The sequence below is a fragment of the Mobula hypostoma genome, chromosome 30, assembly GCF_963921235.1.
Source record: "Mobula hypostoma chromosome 30, sMobHyp1.1, whole genome shotgun sequence".
Lineage (NCBI taxonomy): Eukaryota > Metazoa > Chordata > Chondrichthyes > Myliobatiformes > Myliobatidae > Mobula > Mobula hypostoma.
In genome coordinates, this window is record NC_086126.1 from 10,508,743 (window position 1) to 10,524,937 (window position 16,195).

Below are 16,195 nucleotides of genomic sequence, written 5' to 3' on the forward strand. Positions count from 1 at the left end.
CGTTACAACAGCGGTGTGCAGAAGAGCATCTCTGAACGCACAACACGTTGGACCGTGAAGTGGACGGGCGATGGCAGCAGAAGACCGCAAACGTGCAACTGAGCCTCTTGACCGTGTCGGCATGCTTTTACTCACCGAGGTTGCCGCCACGTGATTGGCTGATGAGATATTCATGAGCGGGCGTACCTCACAAAATGGCCGCTGAGTAAGTGCATTGGCATGCAGGTCTGGGATTTTTTTTTAAGTTGATAGGTGAAGTGAGTGGGCCGTTTCGAAGGCAAGTTGAAGAGGTGAAGTTCATTTGATGATGTGGTGTTCGCCGAGCCTGGCGATTAGCTCGCAGACGTTTCGCCGCCTGTCGAGGCGACATCCTCAGGGCGCGGTTGTTGGCGTTTCTCTCTGGGAGAGCTCACGTTTATGTAGCCCCTCCCCTCGTTCACTTTCCTCGGTCCTGATTGGCTACCCCTTCGGCTGACCTCTGAATTCTACCGGCTCGCGTTTCTTCGGACTCGTACACGATGCCGATTTCGATACGTTTGCCTGCGGAGTTATCAGAAGCCAGCCACGCTTCCAAAAATTCTTACTCAGGAGAGAAAGTCGGGCAGAGCTCACTCAACGTGTGTTGAAACACCCGACATTGCCCTCCACCAAGAATATATCAAAAATGACAGCTTGACTGCTCGAACCTCACAACATCCCAATCACTCTAGGAACTGCCTGGAACTTCCTGACTGCATAGCCCTCTATTTTTCTCACAAACCAACAGTGAATTAATTATTCTTTTTTTTTCTCTCTTTCCCTCTCACAATAACTCCTTGCCTGTTCTCCATCTTCCTCTGATGCTGCCCTCCCCCTTTCTTTCTTCCAAGGCCTCCCGTCCCATGATCCTCCCCCTTCTCCAGCCTCGTATCCCTCTTGCCGATCAACTTCCCAGCTCTTGGCTCCATCCCTCCCCCTCCTGTCTTCTCCTATCATTTTAGATCTCCCCCTCCCACTTTCAAATCTCTTACTAGCTCTTCCTTCAGTTAGTCCTGACGAAGGGTCTCTGCCTGAAACGTCGACTGTACCTCTTCCTATTGATGCCGCCTGGCCTGCTGCGTTCCACCAGCATTTTGGGTGTGTTGCTTGAATTTCCAGCATCCGCAGATTTTCTGGTGTTAGCGAATTTAAGAAAGCTTGTCTCGAGAACCAAAGGACCAGTAAAGACGATCGACAACAGGAACGTGGTGTGCGGGATCACCTGCCAGAGACGGCAACAAGAACCGCGCCGGCCAGACAGGCTCTCAACTCGTTTACGGGAACAACACAAACTGGCGACGCGGAGACGCCATCTGCTGTCGCTGATCTCGGTGCACGAAGACCGGGAAGTACACCACTCTACGAACAAGGGGAAATCTGCAGATGCTGGAAATCCGAGCAGCACACGGAGAAAATGCTGGGGGAGCTCAGCAGGCCGGGCAGCATCGATGGAGAAGAGCAAACAGTCGACGTTTCGGGCCGAGACCCTCCAGCAGGAGACCACTTCAACTGAGACACCGCGGAGGTCCTGGCGCAGGCAGACGTGAGGCAGGCACGGGAATATTTAGAAGCCTGGTTCTCTTCCTGCTAACTCCATAAACAAACGTTCGAAATCGACGCCTACCGCGAACCCAAAGAAATGCGAGCCAATAGAGTTCAAAGGGGTAGCCCATCTGGAAGGTGACAAGCCAACAGCGGAGGGAGGAGGGGTGGCGCTATATTAACGCGAGGACTCTCAGAGATAAACAGCAACGACTGCGCACTGAGGAAGTCACCGTGACTGGTGTTGAAACGTCCGTAGGCTAACAGCCAAGCTCGGCGAACTCCACAACACAGAACGTCTCCACCCAAGCTTCCAATATTCACCACCATTCTGGACTAGCACTAACATCTAGAAGAGTGAGATGGAACTTGACTGAAGCACTTAAGGTTCTAAGCGATCTTGACAGCCTGGTTGTAGAATGTTTTCACTTGTGGGAGGATCTAGAACAAGAAGACACAATCTAAAAGCTAAGGGGTTTGTCACCTGGGACGGAGATGAGGCCATATTTTACTTCCCGGGTTTGAGCCTTGGGACCCCTCTTTGAGTATTCCTCAGCCAGAGGGAGACTGAAGACCGACGAGCGAGGTGGTGGAAGATTACTTGGGAGTCGAGGCCGCGAGAGATTTAATGGTCGGCTTGGTTTGTCACAACTAATCGAAACCTATGGTGAAGTGCGTCATTGGCGTCAAATCAAGTCAGCGAGGGTTGCGCTGGGCAACCTGCGAGTGGCGCCGTGCGCTTACAGCGCCAACTCGGTATGCCCGCAGCTCACTAATCCTCACCCATTCGTCTTTGGGAGGATAGATCTCGTGACGAACAGGTACCAGCAGTATTGGTCGTGGTAGCAAATGCGAGGCCATCCACCTTGGAAGGGAAAATGGAAGAGCAGGTTATTATTTAAATGGTAAAAGATTGTAGCACGCTGCTGTGCAGAGGGACTTGGGAGTGCCTGTGCATGAATCGCAGAAGGTTAGTTTGCAGGTGCAGCAGGATATCGAGAAGGCAAATGGAACGTTGGCCTTCATTGCTCAAGGGATTGAATTTCAGAGCAGGGAGGATATGCTGCAACTATACAGGGGACTGGTGAGGCCGCACCTGGAGTACTGTGTGCAGTTCTGGTCTCCTTACTTGAGGAAGGATGTACTGGCTTTGGAGGCGATGCAGAGGAGGTTCACCAGGTTGATTCCAGAGATGGTCTGGTCTTGAAGAAGGATATATGGGGTTTGGAGACGGTGCAGAGGAGGTTCACCAGGTTGATTCCAGAGATGAGGGGGTTAGACTATGAGTAGAGATTGAGTCACCTGGGACTGTACTCACTGGAATTCAGAAGAATGAGAGGAGATCTTATAGAAACATAGAAAATTATAAAGAGATAGTTAAGATAGATGCAGGAAAGTTGTTTCCACTGGTAGGTGAGACTAGAACTAGGGGACTTAGGATTCAGGGGAGTAGATTTAGGACGGAGATGAGGAGGAACTGCTTTTCCCAGACGGTGGTGAATCTGTGGAATTCTCTGCCCAATGAAGCAGTGGAGACTTCCTCAGTAAATATATTTAAGACAAGGCTGGATAGATTTTTGCATAGTAGAGGAATTAAGGGTTATGGGGAAAAGGCAGGTGGGTGGAGACGAGTCCATGGTCAGATCAGCCATGATCTTATTGAGTGGCAGAGCGGGCTCAACGGGTCAGATGGCCGACTCCTACTCCTGTTTCTTGTGTTCTAATTCGTTCTGCATTCCCTTTAGATATGTGATTTGTTACTTGGTTAAGTGGTAGTTTATCTTTAACGATTTCCATGAAACTTTAGCTGACTGGGCAGCTACTTGACTGGGCCAAAACGTCCCCGGCCCAGATGTGCCCCCATTAACCAGAATCCGCTGTATATTTTGTTTATTTATTTAGGGATAGAGCGGGGTAACAGGCCCAAAGAGCCCGCGCCACCCAGTTACACCCATGTGACCAATTAACCTACTAACCCGAGAGTCTTTGGAGTTTGGGAGGGAACTGGTGAGCCTAGAGAACCCAGCACAGTCACGGGGAGAGCGTAGAAACTCCTTCCAGTCGGCGGTGGGATTCAAACCCAGCTCGGTGATCGTTGGTGCTGAACAGCGATGCCCTTACCACTCCCCTTTCGATACACTTTGACACAATCAGATCCGCCATGATTTTAATGCTAGTGTAGGCGCAAGTGTCCGAATGTTCGATCCTCTCCTCCTAGTTGTATAGAAGAAGAAAGCACTTAACTCCAAGTGGAGTCATCGGGACGCTGTCATGACGGCGTTTTTTTTAGCAGGCTTTCTTGTTCTTATGAGACCTTGTTGCTAGCTCGACGCTCAACCCAGCACGGATGGAAAGCGTGCCAGGGAGCCGGCTGGATTTGAACTCGGGAGCCTTTGCTCCGAAGTCCAGCTCTAATGCCACTACACCACCAGCCGGCACCTCCTAGTTGTGTGTTGACCAACTATTATTGAGCCTGGACGGGGTACTGCTGCCCCCCCCCCCCAATTTAAACGGTCCTTGTATTCCTTCTAATCCGTCTGGGTAGCCTCCAACCTGATGGCACAAACATCGATTTCTTGAACTTCCAGAATTGTCCCCCACTTCACCGTTCCCCATTCCCGTTTCCCTCTCCCACCTTATCCCCTTACCTGTCCGTCGCCTCCCTCTGGTGCTCCTCCCTCTTCCCTTTCTCCCATGGCCTTCTGTCCTCTCCGATCAGACTCCCCCCTTCTCCAGCCCCTTATCTCTTTCACCGATCAACTTCCCAGCTCTTTACTTCACCTCCTCCCCTCTCCCGGTTCCACCTATCACCTGCCACCTTGTACTTCTTCCTCCCCCGCCCCATCTTCTTCCTCGGACCTCTCTTTTCTTTCCAGTCCCGATGCAGAGTCTCGGCCCAAAACGTTGACTGCTCTTTTCTTTGGGTGATGCCTGGCCTGCTGAGCTCCCCCAGCATCTTGTGTGCGTTGCTTTGGATTTCTGGCATCTGCAGGTGTTCTCTTGTTTGTTAAGCAGCCCTTGCTATAGTTTTAAATTCACAGGGGAGTTTGAGAAGTTGGGTTGTAGTTTCACAGACTGGTGTTTGAACAGGCAGTGACTGCTCAGTTGCCTCATAACTGGGTGGAGGGCGTCTCTAACTTTGCGAAATGCTTCCACAAACCACCGACATCAGACGGAAATTAATCAGCCTACTGGGGAATTCAGCAATGCCTTCTCTACCCAGAATAAGGAACTTCTTTCCAGAGGAACCGATGAGGAAAATTGTCAAAGATTTTTAACATCTCAATAACCTACTCCATCCGGAGGCAGCTTTTGCCTGAGGATTTAAAATTTCAATCTTACCCCCCTCACTTTGTAGCCCTCTGTGACGCTGATAGTTGTTATGAGAGGGAGAGACTTAACTGAGGGACACGAGCTCTAAAATACAGCACTCGCTGTAACTTTGGTCTTATGCATAAACCTATCAGTTTAACTGACATAGTCCCACAACACTCATAGTAACAATCCGATTATCAAACCAAGTTTAATTATCATTCGACCATAAATGGATACGGCCGAGCGAAACAGGGTTCCTCTGGGGCCAAGGTGCAAAACGCACACAGGACATTCAAAATCGTGAGCAAAGAAAAAAAAAGTCACGCCAAAAAAAAGTCCGAGACCCTGAGCGACATTTCCTGCGAATTGATGGTACAGTTCCCGGCAATGCGGCCTGTCATTCCACTGACCGAACACTGGAGGGCAGCACTGATGGGAGAGGCCAGCCAACCGAGCATGGACGCCACGCTGCACCGCCTCCGGTGTCTCACCACCTGCACTGCCGCTTGAGACCTAGTCCTCGCTAGAAGTGAGGCTATGCAGCTCCCACGCCACCTCTCTCTCACCACCAAACAGGGGAAACAAGGCCTGTGGCATCTTACATTATCAATGTCCAGCAGGATCCTGCATTATAGCCCACGTTCCTCAGGACAGGTCACAGGAAATATCACGGGGTTTGGTTAATAGCATGCATTTAAGGTGGGAGGGGGCAACTTCAAAGGAGATGTCTTTTACACAGAGGGAGGTAGCACCTGGAATGCACTTCCAGGGATGTTAGTGGAGGCAAATACAACAGAGACATTCAGGAAGCTCATAGATAGGCACATGAATATGCAGGAACTAGAAGGATTTACCCTCCAACAGGACCACAACCTCATCGTAGGGTTCAGAGGCTTGCCTGCTTCAATGACCCATGAGCTATGCTGGCTGGAGTCAGGGCTTTGTGCTTTGGCTCTTGGTAGGGTCACCCATGCCAAACAGGTCAAAGGGTAGAGGCCAGACTAAGAGTGGTCCACTGGTCCTCCAGGCTCAGGGCCAACAACCCTGACGGGTCAAACACAAAACTGTTACGGAAACAGCAATGAAGAATCCTTCTACGTCTGAGTGCGACGGTATTCCTGAGTCTCCACCCGGGACTTGTGTGACTGACAGTCGTGAAAATCGAGAGGAAGCTACTGATGCGATGAAGGAAGCCCCGAACACCGCCAGAGATGGAGGACCTTCATTACTGCCCAAAACGCCAGCGGGGTAACAGGCAGGAAGTAAGAAAGATATTGACCTGTGTGGGCAGAGAGGATTTCTTTAGTTGGGCATTTGATTGCTAACTTAATGATTTCAGAAAAAACATAGTGGGCCCAAGGGCCTGTCCTGTGCTGTATCTGTCTGTGTTCTATCCTCTGCCCCACACCTCTCAAACATAGGAGTTTATGTATCAAGAAATTCAGATGTGTGTCAAGAATACATTATCGAAAGGATGTGGAAGACTTGGAGGAAGTGCAGAGGAGATTCACCAGGATGCTGCCTGGGTTGGAGAGCACGTTTTATAAGGAGAGGCTGGGCAAGCGAGGGTTTTTCTCCTTGGAGCGAAGGAGGATGAGAGGTGACTTGATAGAGGGGTACAAGATGATGAGGTGCAGATCGAATGATCAGCTGGAGACTTTTTCCTCAGGGTGGAAATCGCTGATACGAGGGGAGGGGGCCACAATTTTAACAAAACAAACACACGCACACACACACACACACACACACACACACACAAAATGTTGGAGGAACTCAGCCTGAAACGTCGACTGTACTCTTTTCCATAGATGCTGATCATTTTGTGTGTGTGTGTGTGTGCGTTGCTCGTGTTTGCAGCATCTGCAGATTTTCTCTTGTTTGGGCACAATTTTAAGGCTATTGGAGGAAAGTGGGTGTGGGGGGGGCGGGGAATGTCAGCACAAAATACTCTGCAGATGCTGGGGTCAGAGCAACACTCACAACATACTGGAGGAACCCAGCAGGTCGGGCAGCATCCGTGGAAGCGATTGGTCAACGCTTCGGGCCGGAACCCTTCGTCACGACTGTAGAGGGAGGAGGCAGAGGCCCTATAAAGAAGGTGGGGGGAGGGTGGGAAGGAGAAGGCTGGTAGGAATGTCAGATGTAAGTTTTTTTACAGGGTGCTGGATGTGTAGAACGTCCTGCCAGAGGTGGTAGTAGAGGCAGATACATCAGGGATATTTAAGAAACTCCTAGATAGGCACATGAATGATAGAAAAATGGAGGGTTATACAGGAAGGAAAGGTTAGATTGGCCTCAAAGTAGGTTGAAATGCCAGCACAGCATTGTGGGCCAAAGGGCCTGTACTGTGCTTTAGAACTCTATGTAATAGGAGCAGATCACTTGACCTCTCAAAACTAGTCTGTTATTCAGTAAGGCTGTGATTTTTCTGGTCAACTCCAAAAATGATTCATAGCAAAGATTCAGTTATCTATATTCAGCAACTGGGTGGCCACACCTCGCTGGGATAGAGGATTCTAAACACTCACAGTTGTCTGGGGGAAAAAAAAATATTTTTTCTCGTCTATGCCTTTAATAGTCATCATTTGTCCTGCCACGAGTCTCTGTGGTCACTTTCTGAGCTCCTTCCTGCGTGTATTTCTGTGCGTTCGCCGTCTTCTGCCGCTGTAGCCCGTCCACTTCGAGGTTCGAGGTGTTGTGCGTTCAGAGATGCTCGTCTGCACGCCGCTGTTGTAATGGGTGGTTATTAGAGTTACTGTCGTCTTCCTGTCAGCTGTCTGCACGAGTGGTGATTCAGTAAAATGATTCATTGTATGAACTGGCTGTCTTATGGGGAATGCCTTGGCCTGTGTGAGCGACTTAAAGCATTAGAGGTGATCTGATTGAAACAGATAAGATCCTGAGGGGAAGACATGTTGGCTGGAGAGAGGACATCTTCCCTAGTGCAGGTATCTAGTATTAGAGCGTCAAACAGTCCTGCACAGTACAGGCCCTTCAGCCCACAATGTTGTGCAGACACTTTAACCTGCTCCAAGATCAATCTAACCCTGCCTTCCCACGTAGCCCTCCATTTTCCCTTCATCCATGCTTGGGGGAATGTATATTTAACGGCCATTTTATTAGCCACGCCTGTACACCCGCTCATTAATGCAAATCTCTAATTAGCCAATCGTCTGGCAGCAGCTCAATGCATAAAAGCATGCGGACATGGCCAAGAGGTTCAGTTGCCGTTCAGACCAAACATCAGAATGGGGGAAGAAATGTGATCTAACTGAGTTTGACAGTGGAATGATTGTGGGTGCCAGACGGGGTAGTTTGAGTATCTCAGAAACTGCTGATCTTCTGTGATTTTCACACACAACAGTCTCCAGAGCAGTCTGGTGTCCGTGGACTTTTCAATTACTGGTTGGGATTCATGCATAAAAATGTTCGGAGCTCGCGCTCTGGAGTTTACAGAGACTTTTTTCCTTTGTTTGCAAAAAGTGAGAAAAACATGCAGTGAGCAACAGTTCTGTGGGTGAAAATGCCTCGTTTATGAGAGAGGTCAGAGGAGAATGGCCAGACTGGTTCAAGCTGACAGGAAGGTGACAGTAACTCTAATAACCAGGTGTTACAACAGCGGTGTGCAGAAGAGCATCTCTGAACGCACAACACCTCGAACCTCGAAGTGGACGGGCTGCAGCAGCAGAAGACCATGAACGCACAGAAATACACACAGGAAGGAGCTCGGAAAGTGACCACGGAGAGTCATTGCAGGACAAATGGTGGCTGTTAAAGGCACAGACGAGAGAAAAAAAAATTTTTCCCAGACGACTGTGAGTGTTTAGAATCCTCTATCCCAGAGAGGTGTGGCCACCCAGTTGCTGAATATAGATAACTGAATCTTTGCTGTGAATCATTTTTGGAGTTGGCCAGAAAAACCACAATCTTACTGAGTAACAGGCTAGTTTTGAGAGGTCAAGTGATCTGCTCCTTTGTTTACTCCTGCTAGTTGTCATATTACATAGAGCTCTACTGCACAGTACAGGCCCTTCGGCCCACAATGTTGTACTGACCTTTCAACCTACTTTGAGATCAATCTAACCCTTCCTTCCGATATAACCCTCCATTTTTCTATCATTCATGTGCCTATCTAGGAGTTTCTTAAATGTCCCTGATGTATCTGCCTCTACTACCACCTCTGGCAGGGTGTTCCACACACCCAACACTCTGTGTAAAAAAAAAACTTACATCTGACATTCCTACCAGCCTTCTCCTTCCCACCCTGCCCCCAGGTTCTTTATAGGGCCTCTGCCCCTTCCCTCTACAGTCCTGACGAAGGGTTCCGGCCCGAAACGTTGACCGATCGCTTCCACGGATGCTGCCCGACCTGCTGGGTTCCTCCAGCGTGTTGTGAGTGTTGCTTTGACCCCAGCATCTGCAGAGTATTTTGTGTTGACATTCCCCCCCACCCACCCACTTTCCTTCAATCGCCTTAAAATTGTGCCCAAAGAAGAGAAAATCTGCAGATGCTGGAAACACAAGCAACACACACACACACACACAAAATGCTGGAGGAACTCAGCAGACCAGGCAGCATCTATGGAAAAGAGTAAACAGTCGACGTTTCAAGTTGTTTAAGTTGTAGCAAGACTATCTTCATTTAGGGCGTCACGGTGGTGGTTAACGTATAAAGCTTCACAGTACCGGCGACCCCGGTTTGATTCCCGCCACTGCCCATAAGGAGTTTGTACCTTCTCTCCCCCGTGACCACGTGGGTTTCCTCTGGGTGCCCCGGTTTCCTCTCAAAGACCAAAGACTTGCCAGTTGGTAGGTTAATTGGTCATTGTAAGTTGTCCCGTGATTAGGCTGGGGTTAAATCGGGGGGTTGCTCAGCAGATAGCGTGAAGACCATAAGACTATAAAGACCATAAGACAAAGGAGCAGAAGTAGGCCATTCGGCCCATCGAGTCTGCTTCGCCATTTTATCATGAGCTGATCCATTCCCCCATTTAGTCCCACTCTCCCGCCTTCTCACCATAACCTTTGATGCCCTGGCTACTCAGATACCTATCAATCTCTGCCTTAAATACACCCAATGACTTGTGTGAAGGGCTGGAAGGGCCTATTTTATGCTGTATCCCAATAAATAAATACATTTTACCCCACAATAAAGACCAACAACCCATTTATCCTCATCACTATTTGCTCCAGCAGTAAGCTCTGTACCTTAGACGAGGACACCAGTTCCTTTGTAGAGCTTCATTCCATAGCTTTTCATCTAAAGCAGTACTCTACATTTCTATTCTCTGTAACGAGTTGGATAAGCTCGCACCTCCTTACAAATTGCTCGCACAATCATCTCCTTACAAATGGCTTGCACACTCACCTCTTTTCAAATCGCTCACACACTCACCTCTTTCCAAATCTCTTGCACACTCATCTCCTTACAGATCACTCGCACACTTATCTCTGCAAATGTGTTGCACGCTCATCTCCTTCCAAATCACTTGCACACTCATCTCCTTACAAATTGGTTGTATGATCATCTCCTTTCAAATCACGTGCACACTCGTCTCCTTACAAATCGCTTGCACACTCAACTCCTTTCAAATCACTTGCACACTCACCTCCTTCCAAATCGCGTGCACACGCATCTCCTTTCAAATCAATGGCACACTAATCTCCTCACAAATTGCTCGCACACTGATCTCCTTACAGATCACTCACACACCCATTTCCTTACACATCACATGCACACTCATCTCCTTACAAATCACTTGCACCCTCACCTCCTTACAAATCACTTGCACACTCACCTCTTTACAAATCGCTTGCACCCTCACCTCCTTACAAATTGCTTGCATACTCATCTCCTTACAAATCGTATGCAGGTTCATCTCCTTACAAATCACTTGCACCCCCATCTGTATCCCTTTTCAGGCTCCTTGTTCAAAGTTCAAGGTGAATTTCATTGGTTCCATTTAATTATCAGAGAATGTATCCCATCTGAAATTCTTACTCTCTGCAGACATCCACAAAACGAAAGCAAAAACCCCAAAGGATGACAGGATAACATTAGAGCCCCAAAGCCCCCCTCCCTCCCGTCCCACGCACAAGCAGCAGCTAACCGTCAATCCTCCTCCCTCCCCCTCTCCCACCTGCCTGAGCAAAAAGTGTTAGCCACCCCCCCCCACCACCACCCAAGCCCCCCAAAGAGACTATGATCTAAAGTCCATCAAAAACCACCGTCCACCCCAACAGGTTACCGTCCACGGGCTCTCTCTCACCATAAGACAAAGGAGCAGAAGTAGGCCATTCGGCCCATCGAGTCTGCTCCGCCATTTTATCATGAGCTGATCCATTTTATCCTATTTAGTCCCACTGCCCCGCCTCCTCACCATAACCTTTGATGCCCTGGCTACTCAGATACCTATCAATCTCTGCCTTAAATACACCCAATGACTTGGCCTCCACTGCTGCCCGTGGCAACAAATTCCATAGATTCACCACCCTCTGACTAAAAAAATTTCTTCACATTTCTGTTCTGAAAGGGCGCCCTTCAATCCTGAAGTCATGCCCTCTCGTATTAGACTCCCCCATCATGGGAAACAACTTCGCCACATCTACCCTGTCCATGCCTTTTAACATTCTAAATGTTTCTATGAGGTCTCCCCTCATTCTTCTAAACTCCAAGGAATACAGTCCAAGAGCGGACAAACGTTCCTCATATGTTAACCCCCTCATTCCCGGAATCATTCTAGTGAATCTTCTCTGTACCCTCTCCAACGCCAGCACACCCTTTCTTATATAAGGAGACCAAAACTGCCCACAGTACTCCAAGTGAGGTCTCACCAGCGCCTTATAGAGCCTCAACATCACATCCCCGCTCCTATACTCCATTCCTCTAGAAATGAATGCCAACATTGCATTCGCCTTCTTCACTACCGACTCAACCTGGAGGTTAACTTTAAGGGTATCCTGCACGAGGACTCCCAAGTCCCGTTGCATCTCAGGACTTTGAATTCTCTCCCCATTTAAATAATAGTCTGACGATGGGAGAGTGAGGTATCGCCAGGAGATGATCAACAGCTCGCTGTTTCAACGCCACCGTATTCATTTTCTTGCAGGCATTTGCAGTAGCACTGAGAAATACAAATGGAAAAAAACCACACACAAAGGCTGACAAACAACCAAGACTGTGCAAATGCAGGAAAAAAAAGAGTAAATAAATAATACTGAGAACGTGAGTTGTAGGGGTCTATAGGTTGTGGAATCAGTTCAGAGTTGAGGTGAGAAAAGTTCACCTAGTATTGCACAGTCAGTAAAATTTGGCTACAACACCCTTCTTCGGTGTCAGCTGTCACTTAGGAGAAGGCAATTCAGTAAATTGTTCTTCTTTTTCCCAGGGAAGAAGCAAGGAACAGATTGCAGCTGGTTCCGGCCAGTCCGGCAAGAACCTTTCGGAAGCAAGCGAAAGCGCACAGGTGTGAGTATCTTGATGTTGCCGACTGCTCCCCACCCCCCCCCGACGGCGTTTCGATTTTCTTTTGACACTCCTCCCAATCTTCCCGTTGTCCTTCCCCGTCTCCACTGCTCTGTCTTCCCAGGCGTTTCTGTGCCCCAGACGGGAAAAGCTGAGAGGTGGGTGCAGCAAGTGGTCAAGGTTAAAGGCTAAAGGTCAAGCCTGCTGCCCTCTACTTGGTCATAGGCCGCCCACTGCAGCTCGCCAGAGTCGTCAGTCCTGTACCTGTACCTCAGGTGCGGCCCATCTTCGAAGATCTCTCCTCTCCCAGAGATGAGGTCTCTGCAGCTCTGGGTTTTTAACGGGATGGGAGTTGCCCAACCCTCCCCCTCTCACAGGCGGGCTTGAGTCCGTTCATGGCGGAGTTGGGCGCAGCGACTGACTGGAAGGCAAATGGGACATTGACCTTCATTGCAAAGGGGATGGAGTTTAGATATTGCTAAGCATTATCGTGTAACGCAAACCGAAAGTAATTCCACTTCCCGTTCCCATTCCACCGTGTCGGTCCACGGCCACGATGAGGCCTCTCTCAGGCTGGAGGAGAAGTACCTCATATTCGATCTGGGTGGCCTCCAACCCGACAGCATGAGCATCGATTTCTCTAACTTCTGGTAGTTTCTTGCCCCTTCCCCCTCCTCTCTTTCTCCACTCCCCCTTCCGTCTCCCCTTTTACCACTTCTCTTCCCTTCACCTGCCCATCGTGTCCCCCTGGTGCCCCTCCTCCTTCCCATTCTCCCATGGTGCACTCTCCTCTCCAATTAGATTCCTTCTTCTTCAGCCCTTTTCCTTTTCAACCTATCGCCTCCCTGCTTCTTACTTCACCCCCGCTCACCCACCTTCCCCTTCACCTATCTTCACCTAGAACCTTCCAGCTTGAACTTCTTCCTCTTCCTCCAACCTTCTTCATCTGCCTTCTTCCCTCCTCCTTTCCAGTCCTGATGAAGGGTCGTGGCCCGAAATGTCGACTCTTTATTCCTTTCCGCGGGTGCTGACTGACCTGCTGAGTTTCCCACCATTTTGTGTGTGCTGCTCTGAGTTTCCCACCATTTTGTGTGTTCTTCTCTGGGTTTCCAGCATTTGTGCAATCTCTTGTGTTTATGTGTTTGTGCAAGGATATCTTTAGTATGTGTTCAGTTCTGGTCATCGTATTTATGAAAGGGTATACCAACATTGGAGGAAGTCTGGGAAAGATTCACAGCACTGATTCCAGGGATGAGAGGGTTGTCCTGTCATAAACTGTCAAAGCGTTCGGATATGGCCCAAGTGCAGAGAGAGAGAGAAACTGAAGGTTTCACAGACTTTAATGAAAACTGTTGCAGAATTTAAAGGAAAAGAAAACCAATAAATGCAAGGTCATTAACTAAAACTCTCAAAGTTCAAAGTAAACTCAGCGTACATATATGTCACCATATACAACTGAGATTCATTTTCCTGCGGGCATACTCAGCAAATCTATAGAATAGTAACTGTAAACAGGATCAATGAAAGATCAACCAGAGTGCAGAAGACAACAAACTGTGCAAATGCAGATATAAATAAATAGCAATAAATAACAAGAACATGAGATAAATAGTCCTTAAAGTGAGACCATTGGTTGTGGGAACATCTCAATGGATGAGTGTAGTAATCCCCTTTGGTTCAGGAGCCTGATGGTTGAGGGGTAGTAACTGTTCCTGAACCTGGTGGTGCGAGTCCTGACGCTCTTGTACCTGATGGCAGCAGCGAGAAAAGAGCATGGCCTGGGTGGTCAAATCAAGTCAAGTCAAGTTTATTGCCACTTAACTATATACATGTATATAATGTATACAAAATGTATATGTAAATGCATAATGTATGTGCTGAACCAGGTTGTAAAGTACAGCGGTACACAAAACACACGGTAACATGAAAGTAAAGATGAATCATGCATAAATAAGCAAACTAAAGTGCATAAATTAAATATTGTCAGGTATGGGACTGATTAACCAGTGACAGTTCGAATGCGATGCAGCAGGGAGTTCAGATGCCTGATGGTCTGAGGATGTTTCCCATCCTGACCGTTCTTGTCTTTACACATCGGAGTCTCCTGCCTGATGGTAGAAAGTCAAAAAGGATGCTGGATGGGTGGGTGGGATCCTTGATAATACTAAGGGCCCTGCGTACGCAGCGTTCCTGATAAATGTCCCCGATGGACGGTAGGGAGACCCCTATGATCCTCTCGGCCGTTCTCACGGTCCTTCGTAGGGACTTCCGGCCCGATGCTCGGCTGCCCCCAGACCAGATGGAGATGCAACTTGTCAGGACGCTCTCAATGGTGCTCCTGTAAAACACAGTTAAGATGAGCGGGGGGGGGGGGGGGTGTGGGAGCCTTGCCTGTCTCAATCTACTGAGGAAGTGGAGGCACTGCTGTGCCTTCTTGTTCAGAGAGGTCATATTAAGGGGCCAGGTGAGTTCATCCATGATATGAACTCCCGGGAACTTTGTGCACTTAACTCTCTCTACGGAGGAGCCATGTATTCGCAGAGGGGGATGGTTTGACCACACCTTCCTGAAGTCCACAATGATTCCCTTTGTCTTCTCCACGTTCAGGCTCGGGTTGTCCTTCTCACACCAGTCCACCAGCCACCCCACTTCCTCTCTATACTCAGTCTCGTCAACGTTCTCAATAAGACACTGTTGTGTCATCCACAAATCTGATGACGGGGTTTGGGCTGGATCCTGCGACTCAGTTGTGCATCAGCAGCGGGCTGAGCACACAGCCTTGGAGGGTGCCAGTGCTCAGCATGATGGGACGAGAGACATTGCTGCCCTCACGGACTGATTCCCTACTGTTCAGAAGTCCAATATCCAATTGCAGAGCTGAGGATCTCTGATGATGGATGAAGCTTTCCTATGACAGCTTTTCATGTAGATGTGGAGTGTTTGGGAGGGCTTTACCGTGATGTGCTGGGCCAAATCCATTACCTCCTGTAGGATTTTACATTCAAAGTCATTAGTGTTCCCATACCAGTCCATGATGCAACCGGTCAATGCACTCTCCACTACACATCTATAGAAGTTTGTCAAAGTTTTTGACATTAGACTGAAAGTGAATTGCAAACTCCGCAGATGGAAGCAATAACTAAATATTAAATGCACCTCGCTCCTTGACACCATCTGTCAAAACGGTGGTCCTCTTTCCTGGACAAGGACGAGGGTAAGCAGGGATTGTAAATGTTGCTGCGCTTTTGGTCAAGTCTCGACAAGACTAGAATGAAAAGTAGGGAAGTTAAATGCCGCCAATAATGAAACAGTAATCAGCTGGAAAGCGCAAACTCGCGAGCGTGGTTGCGCAGCACGCCAGCAAGGGCACGGAGATCCTGCGCAGAGTCCGTGGTTGTGACATAAACAGCTAAAAAAAAAAGGATAGACTCATATTCTTAGAAGTTTGTAAGGATTGGGGTTGACCTTACTGAGACATGTAAAACATCCTAAGGTGATATTACAAGATAGATGTTAAACAGAAACAGCATTGCTGGAATCTAGAGTGACACACAAAAAGCTGGAGGAACTCTGTGTCAGGCAGCATCTGTGGAGGGGAAGTGGATAATCAATGCTTCAGGTCGAGATTGTCCAACTTGTCTGAAGACCCTGGACCCAAAACATAGCCTGTCCATTCTCTTCCATAGCCACTGCCTGGTCTGCTGAGCTCCTGCAGCTTCGTAGATGTTGAAATATTTCCGCCAATGGGATAGAATCAAAACAGGAGAAGTACACTCATTGGTCACTTCCTTAGGTACGCCTGCTCGTTAATGCAAATACCTGAACAGCCAATCATGTGGCAGCGACTCAGTGCAT

At 48.6% G+C, this 16,195-nt stretch overlaps 1 protein-coding gene across 1 annotated transcript in view; it reads left to right on the forward strand.

Moving 5' to 3' along the window:
• LOC134339530 (tyrosine-protein kinase Mer-like) overlaps positions 1 to 16,195 on the forward strand; it is a 78,365-nt gene that overhangs the window by 27,733 nt on the left and 34,437 nt on the right. The window contains exon 6 of the mRNA XM_063036129.1: positions 12,264 to 12,343. Within this exon, the coding sequence (XP_062892199.1) occupies positions 12,264 to 12,343 (80 nt within the window). The remainder of the gene's footprint in view (positions 1 to 12,263; positions 12,344 to 16,195) is intronic.